This window comes from Malurus melanocephalus, unplaced genomic scaffold (assembly GCF_030028575.1).
Source record: "Malurus melanocephalus ecotype Western Australia unplaced genomic scaffold, MMel_1.1 scaffold_329, whole genome shotgun sequence".
NCBI classification, from domain to species: Eukaryota; Metazoa; Chordata; class Aves; order Passeriformes; family Maluridae; genus Malurus; species Malurus melanocephalus.
In genome coordinates this window covers 342,503-362,553 of record NW_026623561.1, presented here as the reverse complement: position 1 = coordinate 362,553, position 20,051 = coordinate 342,503, and the positions used below count along the sequence as shown (strand labels likewise).

Here is a 20,051-nt window from a genome sequence, read left to right as displayed (position 1 = left end):
TGTCTGGAGTCTGACTTCACAAATAAGTCTGTGGTCACCGCGTGCCAGCTGAACACCCACTGAGTCCTACACGGACAGAGCAGCAACCTGCTCGCCCTGTATTCACATTGCATTGTTTTTTACCAAAGGCTTTGTCCACCCAGTTTAAAATAAGCTCTAAGGTGCACTCACATGCAGGAATCTTTGAGAACAGGAAAAATCTCCCATTACTTCTTGGCTTTAGAGAAGAAATGGAGCACTGAGATAAACAACTGTGCTGCTTGCTACACGGTTTGGTACCTGCACAATGGGGTGGCCCCCCGCAGATGCCTTCACAGCCCCTCGACTGCCTTCYGTCTCGTAATGAGCTCGGTGGTGGGATTTCGGCTGCACTTCGATACGTAGTTCATAAGGTCCTGAGTGAGATGGCAACTGCCAATCAAGGGCAGGCAGGGATGGGCTACAATGAAAAGGAAAATGGATTAAAAATTAACATCAAGTACACTATCACAAACCACAAGCATCTAGCACTATTACTTTAGACACTGTGTCTCGCCGCTCATCCTTCGCCATGTTACAGTTAAAATTTCATCAGTAAGGATAATTCCATGACATAAGGAATTTAGAAGTTAACAGCTATTTTATGAAGATTTATGGGTTGAGCATATCTGTTGGCTCAGTTGTGATCTGATTTGTATCCAAAATTGAAATTTTTTAAGACACAGATTACAAATTTCTTAAYGTATCAGGACTCAAAGCAAAAGAAAAAAGGTAGAAAAGACACAAAGGAGTTTTAGAAAGATTTCTACTGTGAAAGTGAATGCCAAACTGGTTTGATATTTAATGAATCTAATGGATTTCAACAAACTGCTCCCTTTACAGGGGGTGGAAAGAAGAAAAAAAGCCATTTCCCTGCTTCACTCCCAACACAAAGTTCTGAAGTCAGAACTTGCTTATGAATCCTACTGATGGTGATGAGCAAGCCTGAAGTAAATGCAGCTCACTCTTCTGGCTCAGCATTAACTCTGCAATTAATGAAAATAYTAAGGACTCATTCCCATCAAGCAGCCAGACAGCATGCAAGGGTGGGGAAGTGGCATTCTTAGAAACCCACTTCCAGTATAAAACCACACTTGAAAATAGCTGCGAGACCTATAAGCAATGCCAAACTGATGCTTTGAAAGAAAGAAACAAGGACTGTAGAAACAGCAGCCCTGAGACAGACTTATTACTCTTAAAATTGAAATAATCAGCTTCACAATTAAAACACTAATTTCATGTCCACTCTACATTCTTTCCCTTGGTGAATTCTCTTCACTGAGAATCCTTCAGAAGTCTTTACAAATAGTGAGACARTGCAACTGCAACACACTCCCCTGTCCTTTGACATGAAACTTTATTACTCCTCCCATGACAGAGGGAGAAGACAACCAGCACGCAGAAAATCGTGGCACTCAAGCCTTTTTGAGTGCCTGGCTCCGCGAGAACACTTGTCCCACCACGGCCTTTGGGTGAGGAAGCTGAGGGCTCATCGGCTGTCCCCAGCCTGCGGGGAGCGGGGGCGCTGGGGATTTACTGGATCCTCGCCTYGCTGCTGCAGCCCGGGAGCAAGGACGCTCTGAGCAGCCGGGATCGCCAGCGAGGGAAAGGCTGTGCARGAGCTTCCCCACTGGATGCACATTATACAAACACATGTTCAGCTGGAGGCTGGATGCTCCATGTCACCGTCCCAGTGATCCACACTCTGTGCACTTGTGGCCTCTCAGGCATTACAGCTATCACGTTCCCCAAGGCAGCCCTGCTGGCTCCACTGCAGGGCAGGGACTTTAACCACTAGCATGGGCAGGGTTTTTGCTTTGCCTTTCGGGCTTTTGTCAGTGCTTATGCAACCCTGTATCAGCACACTGAACTCGCATCTGCTACTGCCTGAGTGCACACATATGGCTGAGACTTCAGGTGGTGCTGAGGTTCCCTGAATTATCTTCCTTCATTGTTCACAAGCCTGAGCCGTGGATCTGCATGCCTATGGACACACACTACACAATATAGGGGTCAGCTGGAGCCACTAAGGCCATCCCAGGTGAGGGCCAGGGCCACCTTTGCCCCCTGGGCACCTCCTGCTACCCCAGGACAGCTCAGCGGCAAGCTGCAGGATCCAAACTTCTGACTGTGYTGTTCTCCAGCCCTCAGCACAGGAGAAGCCTAATAACAGAGAGGCAGAGAAGAAGCATCCATCCCAGTTCACCCGAAGTGGGAGCTCATCTAAAAGAAAGATGTTGCCTCTATTCAGGTTCCCAGCTTCCATGAACATCTGGATTCAGGAGCAGCCAGYAAGACACTCTCTCCACTGGCAAGATCCTGCCAAGGACAGGCAGGATTTGAATGTGCCTTCTGCCCCTCCACACATGGAAGTCCCAGCCTCGGCTACAGACAGGACACTGCACCTTCTGAGCTCCTGTGCAAGCCTTTCCCCCAAAATGGCCAGGGCCCACCCTGGGGGTGAAGGGAGGCTCTTCTGCTGCTACACACTCATACAAGGAATGAAGAGACGGCAGAAAAGTACAGACAAATGGCCATCGAATGTAGCCACAGCTCTTTGCCATGCACTTTAGGTACACATAGTTTAGTCTGAAAAAAAAAATAATTCTGGATGAAGCATATTTGACTAATGATAAATGACAAAGAGTAGAGCAAAATAGCTGTGTCTCTCCTGGTGATGATCAGCACACATTTTTAAACAGATGTTTCTGGTTTTAAGTAAATTCTCACTTGATGGATCTTTTATTTTTTTTCTTGAGGACACAACATCTATTAGATTAGAAATTTTTAACACTTAATAAATAAGGACAACTGACTGACAGCATGTAGCCCTTAAGTGAAGGCTGTTGTTTTTTTTCTAAGATATAGAAGTGATGGTTTCATGATTAATGACACCTTATAAAAAAAAAAAAAAAACAAATAAAGAATGCACAAAACCCCCCTCTCAAATCAGCACCTGAAAATATTAGTATAATTAAGTTGTGAAATTCCCATTCTCAAACAGCCTGAAAATAAAAATACATTTTGCTGTTAGCCTGAAGTCCACAATCAAAATTCCAAAGCACCACCTGCCCAGTTATAAATTGACAATTAATGGGAGTTTTCCTGATAAAGGAAGCAAAGTGATGCATTTAGCAGTGTCATGGAGGGGGGCTGTCATTTCCTACGTCAGGTTATCTTCATCCTAATTTCCTGCAGCTAAACGTGGTTAAAGGAAAAAGCAACCAAGCAAATAGTGTAGTGGTAAAAGCAAATSTGGTTGCTGCAAGTCTTATCAATCTGAAAAGGCCCAAACTACCTCATCGAACCAGCATCACGTGGTGGGAAGAAGGGCCCCACCACAGAAGTCAAGAAGAGATAGAGGGCTTCATGCAGTCTTCCTATCAAATACACATCAGTGTCATTCCCTCAGATCACGTTTTCCAGCAGCTGAAAACCCTGTCCCATCCCTTTCTACACTCTAATAAATCTCACTGTAGTCCTAAATGCTGTAATGAGATATGGTTGCTTCAAGGTGAGCTCACAAAACCTGGTGCTAGGCTGTAGGAAACTGGCGCGGTGTAACTCCGTCCTACATAAATCAGATTAAAAACCAGATGAATAGTGATTTATTTTGCATACACCAGATACACAATATGATTAAATCAAAAACAGATTATCCAGTCTGGCTGACTTCTGCCTTTAGCAGAAAGATTTATCAAGTTACAAAAAAACAGGGGGAAAAAAATAAAAGGAAGATACTAAGCAGCCCACTGGAATATAGACAGGGAGGAAACAAAGCCAGAAACTTCTGCTAAACTTTGCAAAGGTGTTTAAGCTCCATTTTCACACAACTGCTTATCCATTTGGGAATTAAATTACCATTACGCTTTCTAAGCTACTAGGTGCCCAAGGCCACTTAAAAACGAGATTCTCAAACATTTTTGTCCCAAACTGCAGAATGCATCAGAAAAACTGCCAGCCTCACCTGGGACTAACCCTGCTCTTGGCCAAGTATCACAGCACAGAGTCATCTACCCCACAGAGCTGCCCGAGAGCGGCCTAAGCCACTGCCTGGAAGGAGAGGATTGTCAATGTCTTTCAGCATCCAAAGTAAAGCGACTGACCTAGGAGGAACGCCATTGAGACTGAGTGACCTGTGCTAAACTTACTTTTTCTGACAAGGAGTTTTCCTATAGAAACAAACACACAAACTAGAGAAACCACAGGGCTGTTGAAACTTTTACCAGGCTGCTAGCTTGAACCTGCTCCAACTGTGCACCAAATGCAAATACAGTTACGATTTATTATTTATTACCCTTCTCACATTGATGTGGATGCCTGTGAAAGATCCCTGTGTGTGATTTTGAAAGAGTAAAGAAAACAGTGGTGATGGCTGCGTGTCCACCAACTTGATTGTGGTCAGGAAAATACACCTGCTTTATATTTCACCTATGACTTAACATGGGCAGATTTTACTCTTTTTTTTTTTTTTAAATTTCCTGTCTGAAAATTGAGCAATCTGGCTCTGAGCTGTTAAAATAGATGCTGTGTCCCACCCCAGACTTGGCTGTATTTTGCTGGCATGTGGAGCAAGTAGCTCCTCCATGAAGTGCATGAGGTGCACTGGAATTTCTCATGCTTAAGTCTGAAAACATGAGTCGTCATCATTCTCCAACATAATACTTCACACTACTGTCCTAAAAATTCACACTCAGAGATTGGCTTGCATGGGAAGTTTCACATTTGATGGCTTAGAGAAAGGACAAGAAACTATTGCTGCAGGAATGGAGATAGTGTCTGGCATCGCATTTCTGCTTATTCTGAATTTAGAATCCTGGGGTGCTAAAACGAGCGGGTAAAGGAAGGCTGTTAATAAGATGCACACAGGGGTGTTTGAATGAACTAAAAAACAGTCAGGAGAAAGAGTGGGAAGGTTTAMATCAAACAAATAAACAAAAATGTACCAGTTTACTGAGACAGGCTTCCAAGTAGTCTTCAGCCTTATGGTATAGCAACTGAATGTAATCGAAAGCAACTGGTATGTGATGGCAAACCAAACATGTTGAAAGCATCTAAATATCCCCATTCAGCMGGAATACAGCAGGAAAGAGAAAAAGGTCAGCTCCATTTCAGGCTCTGGCCTGTCCATTCCCCAGCCCTGGCCCCTCAATTAACACTAATGAGTCCCAGGAGATGGTCACTGCCACACGGCCACAAGTCCCTTCTACACTGAGTCTTGCCCAGACAGCCCTGCCTTTGCTTTGTCTGAGGAACTTCCTTTTGCCTGCCATAAACACGCAAGCTCGCCMTGGATGCACAGGTCAGCAAATCCGGTACTGCTGCACCGCTGGCTATCTCATCTTAAAGTTGATGAAGSCTTTTTCCACCTTCAGAAAACACCAATTTCTTGAGAAACTCAACTTCCCCCAAGTAGGGTTGCCCTCTATCTCATGATCTGGAACAAAACACCTCTTTAAAAAAAAAAAGGCTAAATCAAAAGCATCTGAAAGGTCCACAAATCCAAAGAGAAAAGAAAAATGTCTGCAACATTTTAAAATCATAGCTTGTAAGGAAATCATATGGTTTGGGGCCTCAATTTTTGCATGCTTTAGTTTAATACTGTCAAAGTCCCAAAAGCAGAATCAAAAAACTCCACCAAAAAAAAAAAAACAAACCTCCCAAGCCCATTGATGCAGACAAAAGTCAAATGGGCTTCTGCAACTTGCAGACAGGTATCAAACCATACATTCTCTAGGTACAAACTTCAGTCTCCATATGTAAAACTGCATGACCACGCGTCTGTGAGATCAAGAACATGCATGCATATTTCTGAGGTTGAAAAAGAGACTACAGCTAAAGAAAATATGGCTTTTGATGGTCAAAAAAGAAAAGCCAAACTGTGGAAGAAAACACCATAGGGAACTTTTAAAAGTCACCTGTCCATTCCTGGAAACTCCTTTTGGTGTGGTAGAACTCATATATGCCATATGCCCAACTTACAAATCCAACCATTTCTCTTCCTTTTCCCCCTAAATAACACTACATTTTGTGCAAACTCAAGTGTTAAAGGCCAACATACTACTTGGAATAAATCAATGACACTGCATATAACTACAATGCATTACTTTTCAAAGAGTAAGGAACTGCCTCCAGAAAATTTCAGGTTGTGTTTAGTCAAATACGGATGGTGAAGAGGAAGTCCTACAAAATGTACAAGATACTCAGAAACACGCACTTTGGTAAGTGCCTATACTTTCTGTTGTGATATACAGTGATTTAGGACCTGCTTATGAGAAGGTACAGAATAAAAAAAAAAGTGATTTTAGTTCAGAAATAATAGCTAACAGTGCCCCCACAGCTGAGGGCGGAAGTCCAGTCCTATACTTCCATTTTGGCTTTGACATTTTTGCCCACGAGACATTCTGCATTACACAGCACTTAGGAATGATGGAGAAACAGCACAGAAACAGCCCCACTGACACAGCAAAGGCTTGAGAAACACACAGCATCACCTGCTTGTACAGTAACTGACCTATAGAGTGCTTCTCTTAAAATGATTCGCTGCATTGACTCTAAGAGAGAGACTAYAGACAGAAACTTGTTGCATTTGAGTGAGACAGCACAATGTATAAATATGGAAATTAAAAAAAGAACTTGGAGATAAAAGCTGAAAGAGAGCTTCACAAAGACCATCTCTTGACTCTCTGTGTCATGATTTATCTCCACAACTTTTTGAGGCAGATCAGTATATTTAGATAACTCGTTTTGGTCTAGAAAAGGTATGATTTCCACTGCTACCCTTGAGTTTGTTCCCATGCTTCCCCTTAAATCTCTGCTTGGTCTTTTCTAAATATTTTCTATATCCAAAGATTTGGTGCAAGGCCCTGGGCTGCAACCAAAGGACTGCAGACAACTCCTCACTGGCCCTGGTTTAACCTATGCAGCTCAAGTCTCAGCTGCAAGCTCAGACTCTACCCTCTCTCCCCATCCTGTGATCCTCTGCACCCACGTGCCAGGTCCCATGCAGGAACAAGCACACRCTCATAGTCTGGCGGGGATGTGTGAGCTCAGATCTGTATCAAAGAGCCCACAGCCTGGGCACTGGGCTGAGCATCCGAGCTCACAGAACATGTAAAGACTCTATTTCTGTTAAGGAAGGCATTATTGTACTCTCACTATTTATTCTTATTATTCCCCGGCTCCAGGATTTGAAGAGCCTAAAGCGGATTGGACTTTTATTAAGACAAATTAGAAACATCATCAATTTTAGAAACAATAGCAAAAAGCAGTTTCCCTTTGAGACTAATGCCCACTATAGAACCTCAGGAAAGGAGGCAGTACTCAGCTGATGGTCTGCCTGAGCCTGCTCTCTCCTGCTCCCAAAGAGGTGGGAATGCAAGAGAGAGGGAAAGGCGTCAGTGATTTTCCAAGGCATGCTGGCTTTTGATGAAAACAGTACTGCATATTCAGGAAGAGACAGAGGAGGTAATCAAATCTGGTTATCTCAAAATCATTATGACCGGGTAGATTTTGGAGCCCGAGTTGTTTGCTGGAATCCACCCCTCCAGCCCTAGTGTTTGAAACAGAACAGATGTGTAACATAACAGGAAAAAAATCCAGCTCTGTTGTGACAAATTCTTAACCATTTTTTTTGGAAAGATTTAAAATAACAGTTTCTGTTGCGTAGGCTGTGATCCTGTTGACGTCCATGCTCAGTTGCCCAGCACTTTCATATACATAAAATGAGAGGTATTTTTGGTGGAAGGAAGCACTGACAGTATATCTGATTGGTAAAATAACTTAAAAATCACATTTCAACAGTAACTTCCAACTGCCCTAGAGCACGAGTTAATGAGATCACATGGAAACATATTGCAAACCAGGAAACGTATTTTATACAAGACCAAAACAGTGGAAAAAAACGTTAAATACACAACGTAGTGGGGCTTCRTTCTGTGCACTTCACCTTTCTTGTTTGTGTTAGCGCACAGGCATGCCGGGTGCCTCCTGAYGGACCGCGGCACAGCGCCTACGGCCGCTTGCTGCAACGGAAAGATAAAAGCCTGTTTGGTCAAACTGTCCTATTCCTGCCCTTGAAGTCGTCGGCAAAAAGCTGGCAAAGTCATCGGCAAAAAAACTTGTCGGCAAAAAAAGGCCAAGGGCTGGCCTCTCTGATGAGCGTGAGCTACTTGGCACCACAGTGGGAGAACATAAAAGGCTTTTTCTAAGTAAATGGGAAGGCTCTAAAGGATTTGCCTGGTGTTAGAAGTTCCATCCCAGCTCTGAAAGGCACAGAGTCCCTGACTCTGGGTGGTGAGACTCAAAGGGGTTGCTGCGTTTCCCAGAGCTGAATTGAGTCAGGGTCTTGAAAGGAGCTTGGCAATGCAGAGAGGGGAGGAGAATGATGGGGGGGTGGGGGGAGTGTGCTGTAACACAAAGGGCCACGGACCATTCCACCTCAGTTTTGGGAAACAGCACATGGCAGAGAGGTGCTGGTGAAAGAAAGATGAGACTTATGAGGTTAAAAGCCAAAGAATGCGTTGCTAATTAGAACATTTCAGCATCAAGTTCATGGCTTTTATTTTGAGAAACATAAGATTCACATGAGAAAGGCAGATTCACAGTCAAGAGCAAGAAGCCAGGTGTGCTTGGGGAGGAGAAGGAAAGGGGGTGACCATCACAACCAGGCACCGAGAACAGCCTACTAACCCTTGGAAAGCTAAACTATTTTTCTGCATCACGTGCTTCTGCATATTACAGCTTCCAGAAGATTCCAAAATAAAGTCTATAACTGAGACAGAAACAGAATGAATGTAACTAAGATTTCAGCTATTCTGTGCTGCTTCCTACCCAGAGCCCTTTTGTGATAAATAAATTTGATGAATAGATTGACCACTATCAGCTGAAACATTAGACTTTCTTCTTTAAACAGAAGTAGTGGGAAGAGCCAAAAAAACCCAAAGAATTACCATCCAGTAGAGACAGAAAAAAAGTGATAGACAGCCTTCAGATGAGCTGAAATAATTTCAGATAAGCTGAAAYAATTCACAAAAGAACCATATTCTTATTTAACGTGTATTCACTGTGTATAAAGCATAAATGCAAAAGGCATAACAATCACCATAATGAGACCATATCGATGTCCTGTAATATAAAAATACTGAAACATAATAAACTTTAAGTAAAATCACAGGTTTAACGGCACCAAATTGTCCTGCTGCCTGACCTTCTGAATGCTCCACTTCCAGACTGCCCAGCCTGGGGCTCATGCCTTGGAAAGAGGATAACTGGTCACAGCCTATGCATAGCCAGCTCCTAGAACAGCCTCTTTTACCTTTCAAGGCTTTACTCATGGTGACACCACAACAACAACAGAGGMAGTGTCACAAGACACAGTCAAGTGGAGTGAGTGGATGGGCAGATTTGGCAGGAAGCAGAGACAGGAAGGGGAAGGAGGATACAAAAGCATGCGATAAAAATACTATCAGGATTGCCCTCTAAGTCGGGGTTCCTTACCTCATGTAAGATGTCGGAGACAGAGGCTTTGGTTTGGCCCACTGGTAGGGATGCTGTGGCACAGACAGGTACTGCTCGCAGAAGTTTCCCTTCCTGATGTGCTGAAAGCTGGAGAAGTCTTCTGGYGACAAATCGGCAGTTGGCGATATGGTCCCATGGTCCTCGCCAGCCGGTTCGGTTTTGAGTGTCATGGATGGGGTGTGATCAATGGCTGTCTTCCTCGACTTGATGGGAATCCCATCATTCATGTCTATGGTGCTGTCAGTGGTGAGGGCATTGATGGCGGCGACGATGGCAGAGCTGGTGTACTGGTTTGTGTTCCCCAGCCACGTGTCATCCGTGACGCTCACCCGCGGCGAGTTCTGCGGAGAAGGCGTGGGGGAGTGGTGCGGGGAATAGGATGTCTGCCGGCCATTGAGGCTGTACTTCCTCTTGTTGCAGGGAGATGGAGGCCTGGAGTTGCGAGCACCCAGCCAGTTTTCCTCTGTGATGCTCGGTCTGGGAGACGTTGATGGAGAGTGCCTTGGGGAACTGAGCAAAGTGCAGGCCACCATGCTGCGCTGGTAGCCCTCCTCTGTGTCGGTGGTCTTCGGAGAGACACACGGGGACTGCCACGGRGAGGTCTGAGGTGAGGTGTATGGATACGAGTAGTTGGATTCATAGGAAGACGCTTCGGAATTGCAGCTTCTGGAAGACAAGCTACTCGCTGGACTCAGGCAGGATGGGTCTCTGTACGCCTCAATGTTCGGCAAGTTCAAAGTGGCAGTGGAAGGTGACCGCTTGGCATTTGGGATGGCCTCCTCCACCTCATCATGGAAAAACTGGTTGTTGTTATGATGCAATCCCATGTAAGATGTGATCTCAATTCTTGGGCTCTCCAGCGCTGGAGCTCCATTAGGTCTCACGTTTGGTGGCAGGTAGTACTCGGAGGCCCCGCTGTCAATGTGTCCTCCATACCCAGAGGGATGGTTTGTCGATGGGACAACTGAAATGACGGGATTTGATGTCTGCAGGCCATGACATGGAGTTGACAATGAGGAATGTGCCACATTTAGAGGCAAGCCAGCATTTACATTTGAAGATGCATAATTATAGTGTTCTGGAAGAAACAAACAAACAACAAAGAATGACATGAGGTGCTGCACAAATACACGCACTCAGTAACATACCCAGCTGAAATGGAGGGACGTGGCACAGCACACAAAAGCACAGCTCTCCCAGCTCCCCAGCCCACAGGCGTGCCATGCTGGGGAAGAGGCTGCAGGCTAGCACCCTTGAAAATGCCTCTAACTAAACAGCACAAGACAAGATATCTCAGGAGGATGGGAAATGTACAGAGAGAGAGTCGGTCTTGAGGACACACTTCTTAGGTGAAACTTCAAAGCAAAAAATTGAGTCTTCAAGCATTGTTTCAGGATTCTGGGAGACTGTGGCATTCAAGAAACRCCACTGAAGAGATGTAGTTTTACATAAGTGAGCCTAACTCCCTCCCTAAAAAGCTGGAATACACAAAAAACAGGTCAAGAAAAACAAAAGTGGAGGCAGACTAAAGCAAAGAACAAGATCACCTGCATTCTGTTAAAAAAATTATACACAATCGAAATTTCCATTACAGCAAGTTTCCGACTGGTTCCAGTTAACTAGGATTTTGGAAAAAGATGGATCTATTGACCTGCTCTGGTTTCTGGGACCACTTATCCTCCAGCCCAACTGGCAGAGGCCAGGTGAGGGATAAACATGGATGTCTCACTACTCAGCGACAGCTGAAATTCCATTGAAATTGCTGGTTATTGCGCACGCCACATCAAGCACTGCCAGCAGCGCGCTCTGAGCCAGCTCTCCAACCATTTAACAGTCCTGGGTGTATAAAAGCAACAGCAGAGTTGCACAGCTGCTGTGGAAAACCTGGAAGGTGACAGATCATATCACAGCCTTGTGCCAGTGGGCCCCCTGACTGAGCACAGGGAACAACATGCCCTTTGCATGCCTCCATCCCTGCTGGACTACATGGGCCAGTATCTCAAAACTGGTCCACATGGGATCATCTCTGTCTTGCCTCACTGTCTGCCTGCTGAAGGAACTCCTTCAGCTCTGCTTCCCCATCCCAGGGGAATGGCTGATGCCATTCCCATACATGACTCTTTTGGCCCCCCAGACATATTGGTTGGGCTGGCCCATGGGGGAGATGGACAGCCCTCAGCCAAAGACAATGAGCCCCTGGTGGTCTGAGCTGTGGTGGGATGAGGAATTGTCATCTCTGTCTTTTSTGATATAGGGAGGCTCTGTGCCACCAGGACACATGAGTCAGACATGTTAAGCCCTTATGCCAGGATCTCTACTGGGAAAAGAGAGCAAAACCTTTGTATTAGGAACAATGACCACTGAACTCTGAGTCTGGGTAACACTGCTGTACAGGTCCCTCTCAGCAGTCTGGAAATGCATGCAGCTGTAGCTCCCTCCCAAGCTGTGCCAGCGATGCATCAACCTTCACCAAGGTTTATTATGGCAGCAGTGTCACTTTCCTGCAGGACAGAGGGAAACTCTACATCCCCCATGGCCACAGCCAGTCCACATGGGAAACCTAYCCCTTTCCATCCCAGGAGGCAAGCTCCCCTGGCAGTCACCTTGTGCACCTTCCCTTGAAAGATACGGAAAAGCTGTGTTAATTACTGCAGCTGCTATTCCCGGGGCGACCAGGGAGCTCTGTGAATGCAAACGAGCCTCTGAGCTGGTAATCAGCACAGCCAGCTATTCTCTTTCTCTTGTTTATCAGCTCAGCCCTCTCTGGTGTCATCCACCTGTGATCCCACGCTCACCTTTCTTGCTGGCAACGACTCCAAGGCAAATGGTACTTAGGAAAAATTAATGTGCTGTGGCAGCTTCACAGCAACAYCAGCTGATGTATGTCACGGCAGGTAACAGTCGGGAATGATGAGCAACAACACCTTTTGAACTCTCTCTCTAGTCTGCCTTCAGATACTGGCCATTTGCTGAGGAAGGGTCATTAAATTACACTGCCACAAATAACACTGGATTATTCAAAACACGCTGAAGCTTCATGCAGTAGTCAACCAGCCAGGCAGGCAGGAAATATGGCAAAAGAGGTGTTACTTAATAAAATCCAGCTGCATTGGTCACATTAAGGTGCAGATCTGCCTGGGGGATCATGATCCCCTCCTTCCAAAATCAGTTCCCTTTTGTTGCTACCCTGCCACTTGGCYGCACCACCCAGTGTCACCACGACCACCACCACTTCCCTGCTGCTCTTCATGGAAAAAAAATCCAGACATGGTACAACAGTGGTGAGACCTTATCTGTTTCAGAAATTAGCTCACAGAAAGGGTCTAGAGTAGTGCCTTCCGGGCAGCTTCAACCCCTTCACTGCTTTCTCCATCTCCAGAGGTAGGTGATGTCCRTGACATCACACTGCTGCTGGGACACTGCCTATGCCCTTCCAGAGCTTCCTGGTCTGGCAAATAGCTGGAAGGCACTGGTGACATGGCACAGCTGGGAACTGCTTCCAGCCAGTCCCAACATGCAGCCAGACAACCCAGGCAGGGGACCGAGGGCTCGGCAGGCTGCTCCGACTCTGCACCCAACAGGTGGGCTTTGCCTCTGCTGACTGTAAAAGCAGTGCTTTTAGATCTTGTATTAAAAATAAATAGGTAARCACACAAAGTAACAGGGATAAGTACTGTGAGCCCAGCAGTTCACCTAAATTCTAATTAATGCATGACCAGGGTGAAATTCAAACACTGCAGTCCGCTGGTGATCTGCAGCCCAGGCTGAACAGGCAATATAAAGCTCAGATGAGCCTCCGGAATCCAGTTAAAAAAAAAAAAAATTAAAAGATAGGCTCAAGTGCTATGAGCAACAAGTTCCCTAATTCACAGGGCAAGAAATAGCCACTTTTAGAACTRTTATGTGTTTTTTTTAAAGCCAACTTTTAAAGGGCCAAGAAAAATAACATCATACAACTCATACAATAGTACTCAAAATAGAAAGATGCAAGATTCCAAACATATTTAGGTATCTTAARATTACAGGAAACGTGTAAAAAACATGTCCAACAAACAGAAAATCCCCAAAGTCASAACTAGGAACAGGACAGAGCCCTTGCTTTATGAGATAAAAACCATCAGGTACAATTTCTGATAAAGCTCGTTCTCCAAAACCTTCCATATTTACAAAATTCATCAAATGCACATCCACAGTCASCATTTATAACATGCTGACGTTTTACTCACCAGGGTGAATGAGACAGGCAGAAACAAAATGCTGCATCACATAAATACAGCTGTGTAGAATATTTTGACAGTCTTGATGGGATTAAAAGGCAGGTAMTGCTTTGCCATGGCGTCACTGTTATGACTGTGATTCACAGAGGCACCCAGGACCAGTGTACTGACTACCAAGACACTTTTAATAGCGTATTTTAATATCCTGAGCTGAACCCCAGTATCAGATAGACCAGTGCAGGTTTGCAACAGTTCTGTTCCAACAACTTCACACTTAAGTATAACTAGGACAAGAAATTGGACCCTTTGAGTAGTGAACATACCTCCACATATTACATTTCCCTTTGTAGCAGTTAAAAACCTCCTTTTTCTCCTCTAGTTAATTTCAAAGCAAGCAAGGTGTATTCCTTCTGTCATCAATGGGCTCATCCTGCACTGGGCACCACTGTTTTTTATTTATATACTTTCAATAGGAAGGCTGAACACCTGCAGTTTGAAGAGACTTCAGAGAAGACGAGGACTGTCTTACATTACTCAAGATGAAGCCACATCTGTGCCTCTGTTTAAATTCATGCTTTCAACATTGCCTAATGGAGTAAAATACTTTTCTCACTAGGACTTTGACACTTAATTTGCTCAAGCCCCTCCACTTTAGACACTTAGTCTAATCACTAGAACACCTACCTGAAAAGCTTGGTGCAAAACTCTTAAAACTGCCTTTTTCTAATAACTAGAAGCTCATAACAGCTATTTGGATGCTGACACTGTGCCAGAGAGATGGGCAAGTGGGGAGAACTAGGAAGTAGCAAACACCTTCACCCACATCCTGGTACGCTGTGATATGCAGGCAAGGATTTGCAAACCCGCTAGAATTTACAGGCAAAAGATAAGGCAGAGACCAAACACAGCCCTACTCTGAGGCAGCGTTAAGTCATCAAGTTGTACGAGAGCTCTTTACGGTGATCTACTATCACCAACACCGCAGCAAGTTAACCACGCACCAGGAAGCGGCAACCTTCTCTCTCTGCCAGTTCCAGGCTTGTTCGCCTCATTTCCACCTCAAGTATTGCTAAAAGCCATAAAAACAGACAGCCGGACCGAGACACCAGAGTTGGGAACAGTTGTGACCCGTGACAGAAAAACTCACACCCGTTATTTTTATTTGCGAATGACCTTCAAGCTAAACCCTGAGCCTAACTCCGGCTCACGGGGGGATGGGGAAAGGGGGCTGAAGTGCGTTCTCAACCGACCCAACTCTGTCACGGGCAAGACCCAAAGCCAGCAGCCAACGTGGGGGTATGCAGATCTCAAACAAAACCAAACTTCTGAAAACTCGGCACCGGCGCTCCCCGGGTCGTCTCCCCTTGCACCACCTTCGGCTGCTGCCAGGGCCACGCCAGAGAAGCTCCGGCCGCCCGGGCAGGACTCGATTCCGGTCGCCGCGGCGCCGTTCGCCGCTTCCCGGTGCGGCGGAGGCGACAAGAGCCGCCCGGGACCGGGCCGACCAGTTCGCACGGGACTGCCGGCGCTTCTGCCCCGCTCTCCACGAAGGGAGGCAGCCTTTCCCTCCTCCCGAACGGGGCAGCGCAGGGAGGGCTCTCCGCAGCATCCCGCAGCCAGCACCCCCGCAGGTGCCCCGGCCGCCCCGCCGCGACCCACCTCCACCCTCATCGCTGTGCTTGAACTCGAAGAGGAAATCGAAGTCAAACTCCTGATCGGCCTCCACGCCCGTCATGGCTCCCACCGCGACCCCCGCCACGCCGGCCCGCCCCGTCGGGCTCGCCCCGTCGCGCCCGGACACCTGCTGCCGGAGGGCCGGGCTGCGCGGAGCACGGGCACGGCGTGGGAGGGCGGCTGCTGCTGCGCTCGGTAACGTGACCTCGGCCCCGACGGGCGGCCTGTCTCGCTGCCACCGCCTCCGATCCGCCCTCCCGCCCGCTGTTGATGTTTCCGGGTCGATACAAACAAGCGCGATGCCCGGCCCCCTGCAGCCCCCGCCGGGGCTCTGTCCCTGCAGCGCAGCCCGTGCACCGCGGGGAGCTCCCGCCCCTCCCGGGGGACCCGGCACCGGGGGASACCCCAAACCACCGAGGGCTCGCCGTGGGCGGGATGGGGAGCCCGGGAGCGGGCGGGCAGCGGGACTTCACCTGCTCCCGACTGGCGGTAACGGCGCGGGGCAGGAGCGGCTCCTTCCGCGCGTCGGCGGGAGGGGAGTGGGGAGAGAGGGCTGCTCAGCCCACTCTGGGGGGGACGCTGGCATGTCCCCTCTTCACAGATGGCTGATAAGTTTTCTTCCGTGGGTGCCCACCACGCCGCGTCTGTGAGCCAGGAGATTCCGTTTTCATTTATTTATTATTTATTTCACTTAGTCGCAGCACCCACTAGTGCCAGCTGCTATAAAAACCACAGTAAAGCGGGACTCGGAACGCTGGCGGCCGCCTCCGTGCGTCGGGGCGGGAAAGGTTCTCTCCGGGCCGCCGCCGCACACCGGGARGGCGCCTGCAAAGGTTCTGGTGGCAGTGAAGCCACGGTTCTGCCCGGCCTGCCCCCGTTCCCGCTCGTATGATAAAAATTAGGATAATCCCGCTCGTAGGATAAAAATTAGGAAGAAAGTAAATTTAGACTTTCTTCATGTTTCGAGGTACTTTTCTGTCAGGTTACACCGGCCGGTCTAAAGGTCCCCGCCAGGCAAGGGAGCGCCCAACCACAGCAGCTCGKTTCGGCTCCTCATTTCCCGAAGTTCAGGCCGGGTTTCCGAAGGAACAGCTTTTTTTAAAGCAGTTATGGAAATGGTATTCTCTTATAAACTCAGGGAATACCATTTTCCAGGATTGCGACTGAAAACTCCGTTATAAAGTGCCAGGAAAACACAATTTTTTCCATCTGACCCCATTATACTTTTCCCCCTCCTCGCCGGGACGGGCCTCGCTGCAGGCTGGGCTCTTGCAGGAGCCGAGCCGGGCTTTGCCCCGGMGGGGCCGTGAACGCCGAAGTGCCGGGGCTGAGTCACCCGAGTGTGCTAAAGGCCTTGGCAGCAGGGGAACCCCTCCGCCTGCGCTTGCCGGGACCGTGYTCGCCCCGGGGTGCCGGAGCAGGCCGCGGGCCGCCCACCCCCGCCGGGGAGAGGGGCCGCGCCGCAGGGACGAGCGTCCCGTTTCACCCGCGCACGTCCCTCATCCTTTGCCCCGGTGGCGRGTACGGATTTGCTTCCCGTCCCCTTGCCCGGGGCCTGCAGGCAGGACAGCCGCCTCGCTCCAGCCGCCAGGCCCCCGGTTCCACCASTGTCACCCCCGCTGCCGCCGCTCTGCTCCAGACGCCCATCTCCCATCTCCCCGGCAGGGAGGCGAGGAGAAGCTCCCAAGTACTGCTGCCCTCGATCCTTTACCCCTCCCAAATGTGGTACCTGCAAGGTGGGTGAATTGTCCTGCACTATTTAAATACGGCTTGATTTGCCAGTGACATTAATATAAGTGCTCTCAGTATACTTCGATTGGCACTCTCCCCTTGGAGGAGGAAAGATGTGCTACGTAAAGGTTAAAAACGAAGTGATACCACATGTGGGGACRGAGTAACAGTGGCACTGCCATTAATAGTCCAGTTTGAAACAGTGTCATTAAACCTGGGAGAGCGAAACGAAAGATGGGGGAGCAATGCGCCCTGGCAAGTCCATTCCCGTGTCACCAGCTGCCCTTGCACGACCCCACAGACCAATCCATCAGCCGCTGCCCACCCAGCCTCTCCTTRGAGTTAACCGGAGTTGCTCCAACTCCACAAAGCAGGTTCAACACGGGATGCAGCAGATGATCTGCTCCAGCTGCAGCCTTCCCAGCCTGAAAGGGAATTTTACCTGTCCATAGCATTAAACCTGGTATAACCACTGGCATTTTYAGACGTAAAGGACTCTACACWTCGCTACCACACGAAGAAAAAAGCAGGGTCCTCCCACTGTGACTCTTTATCTTCCCAGATTTAGGAAGAAATAAACTATTTTCTTCGATTGTTGTAATYTGGCAATCAAGCGGCACCTTAATTTGCAGGCAGCAGTCCTGACGCGCTGGGCTCCCCTACGTGTTTCCTGGATTGGATCACGCTTTCTGGCTGGACACATTTTCTTACAAAATACACYACCGGGGAAGAGAACTATCGACGAGGGTTGGTGCATTTTAACATAGGCATCAGAAATGCCACAGAAATAAAGAGGGGGGGATTTTTTTTCCTTTACTAGAGGCTGCAGAATGTTTTTTTGTCAGCTGCCTCTGGATGTAATTTTTACAAGTGGGTGTATTCAGTGCCCTTGGAGCCCAGGGCATTGGAAGCGCCGTGCGTGCAGCCCGCGGATGTCCGAGCGTGCGACTGGCACGCCAGGCACTTCTATTAAATACGGTGTAATTAACTTCCACCCCAAAAGGCGCTCCATGCTTTACAAGCGGAGCCAGTCAGAGCCGCGCTTGTCGCTTTCGCGCTGGCAGAATCTTGTCAATTGCAATGAACCCCTGGAGTAAAAACAGCTGTATAAAAATTAAAAAAAAAAAAAAAATAATAAAAAAGAAAGTTCTTTAGCTCCCTTCCAGCTTTCCGGGGAYAAGCCCAGGGAATGAAATCCCGTTGTCCCACGCTGCGGAATGAACGCGGCGGACTTGCCCCCCACCTCTSCCCGCTTCGCTTCCTCACAACTTTCTCTGCCCGGGACGCGCGGGCTTGCTGCGCCCTGCCCGATCCCCAGCAGCAGCCGCTGCRAAGCGGCGGCACCACCGGATAGGGAGGAAACTTGGGAGCCGGGGAGCAGCCGGGAGGGGAGGAGGGAGCACGGCASAGGGCAGCCACCGGGCCCGCAGCGGGAAGCCAGGAGCTGCCCCGCACCTGCCGCGGCGCGGAGGTGATGCCCGGCGGGGATGCCCGCGCACCCCCGCTGCCGGGGGCGAAAGGCGCCTTAAGGAGCAGCGAGGTGCGAAAGTTTCRGCGGTAGACAGAGCGGTTCTGGATAGCGATGCTCCATGAGGAGAAGYAATGTCCCGATTGGCGAGAGTGGAGGGTGAAGACGGTCACCGCTCCAGCCGGACGCTGCCCCTGGCATGGCCAAGTTCAGCCCGGAGTAGCTGAGCGCTACCCGAGCCCCGCGCCCATCATCTTTCCCTCTGGAAACTTGGCCACTGTTTTCAGGGCAGTTTTCGCACAGGGGCAGAGAAAGAAGCCGCGATTCAGAGCTGGGATAGCGGGGCAAGCGCTTCCCCGAAGCCGGGCCGGCGGCGGCAGGGCGCCCGGCGGGTGAGCGGGMTACGCGGGGCGGCAGAGCCCCGCAAACCGACTGCGGCGTGCCCGCCTGTCTCGGTGTGTCAGGAGCGCCAGTACAGAGCCTGGCATTGCCCGGCGCTCCTTCCTTTTCCCAGGAGCGTGGGCTGGCTGCAGCGACGGGCTGTATACTGACCTCCCCCAAATCAAGCCCCGAGATGGGGAGGGAATCCCCGAGCGTGTCCCTCTGACCGGATCCCAGGCGCCCTCGCAGCCCCGCTGGGAGCGGGCCCGGGCCCAGGACCGGCGGGAGGCGGCCGGGAGCAGCGTCGCGGCAGCGGCGGCGCCGTGCGAGAGGGGAAGGAGACACCTATTGGCAAGCGGCCGCCGGCGAACCTCCGTGCGGCCGCGGGGAAACACCGGGGGACACCGCCGCCCGCCCTCCGTCCCCCGCAGCGCCGCCCGTTACCTTCCTCCGCCGCCTTCATGGTGCTGCCGAGCGGGCGGGCGCCGTCCTGCGGGGCCGCTGCCGGCCTCTCTTTTCCACTGGATGGGTCCCGCGACGGCGGCGCGGCGGCGACCGGCGGGGCAGCGCTTGGCATCCACCCGGCGGGGCGGCCGAGCCCGGCGCCGCGCCCTGGACAACTGCCGGCCCCTCGTCGCCTGTCCCGCCTATCCCGCGCCCCCCCGCCCGCCTTCACGACCCGGTGACCGGGGCCGCGCCGTCCCCGGCGTGGCAGCCGCGCCCGCGGAGGCACAGGAGCTCGCCGCCGACGCCCCCCCGGGGACGGGGCATGGAGAGGTGGGCGAGTGTGCGTGGGGACTTCGGAGGCACTGCCCGCGCTGAGGCGGTGGGACGGGGCGGCGGGCGCTGCCGCCCGCCAAGAGCCGCAAGCGGGGGCACGGGGGCAGTGAGTGTGCAAAGCGGAGAAGTCTCGCTCTGACGCAGGGCTGCGCACCCGGCGCCGCCTTTTTAAAGCTGGAAAACACCCCCCCACCTCCCTTCCCCTCCCGGCCCCTCTCCCCGCCCCGGCCCCGTGATGTCAGCCGGGCCCCGGCCCCGCCGCC

General features: G+C 49.9%; 1 protein-coding gene across 6 annotated transcripts in view; it reads right to left on the bottom strand.

Moving 5' to 3' along the window:
- Positions 1-19,939, bottom strand: part of NFATC1 (nuclear factor of activated T cells 1) — a 111,581-nt gene extending 91,642 nt beyond the window's left edge. For 5 of the 6 annotated variants that reach the window (XM_057377873.1, XM_057377876.1, XM_057377878.1 and 2 more), the window contains exons 1-3: positions 19,453-19,939; positions 9,517-10,615; positions 280-439 (exon numbers count right to left, since the gene is read on the bottom strand). In XM_057377873.1, the coding sequence (XP_057233856.1) occupies positions 280-439; positions 9,517-10,615; positions 19,453-19,585 (1,392 nt within the window). In that variant the 5' untranslated portion in view covers positions 19,586-19,939. Of the gene's footprint in view, positions 1-279; positions 440-9,516; positions 10,616-15,413; positions 15,607-19,452 lie in introns of those variants that run through there. The other variant, XM_057377875.1, reaches the window with a different exon arrangement.
- Positions 19,940-20,051: the final 112 nt, after the last annotated feature.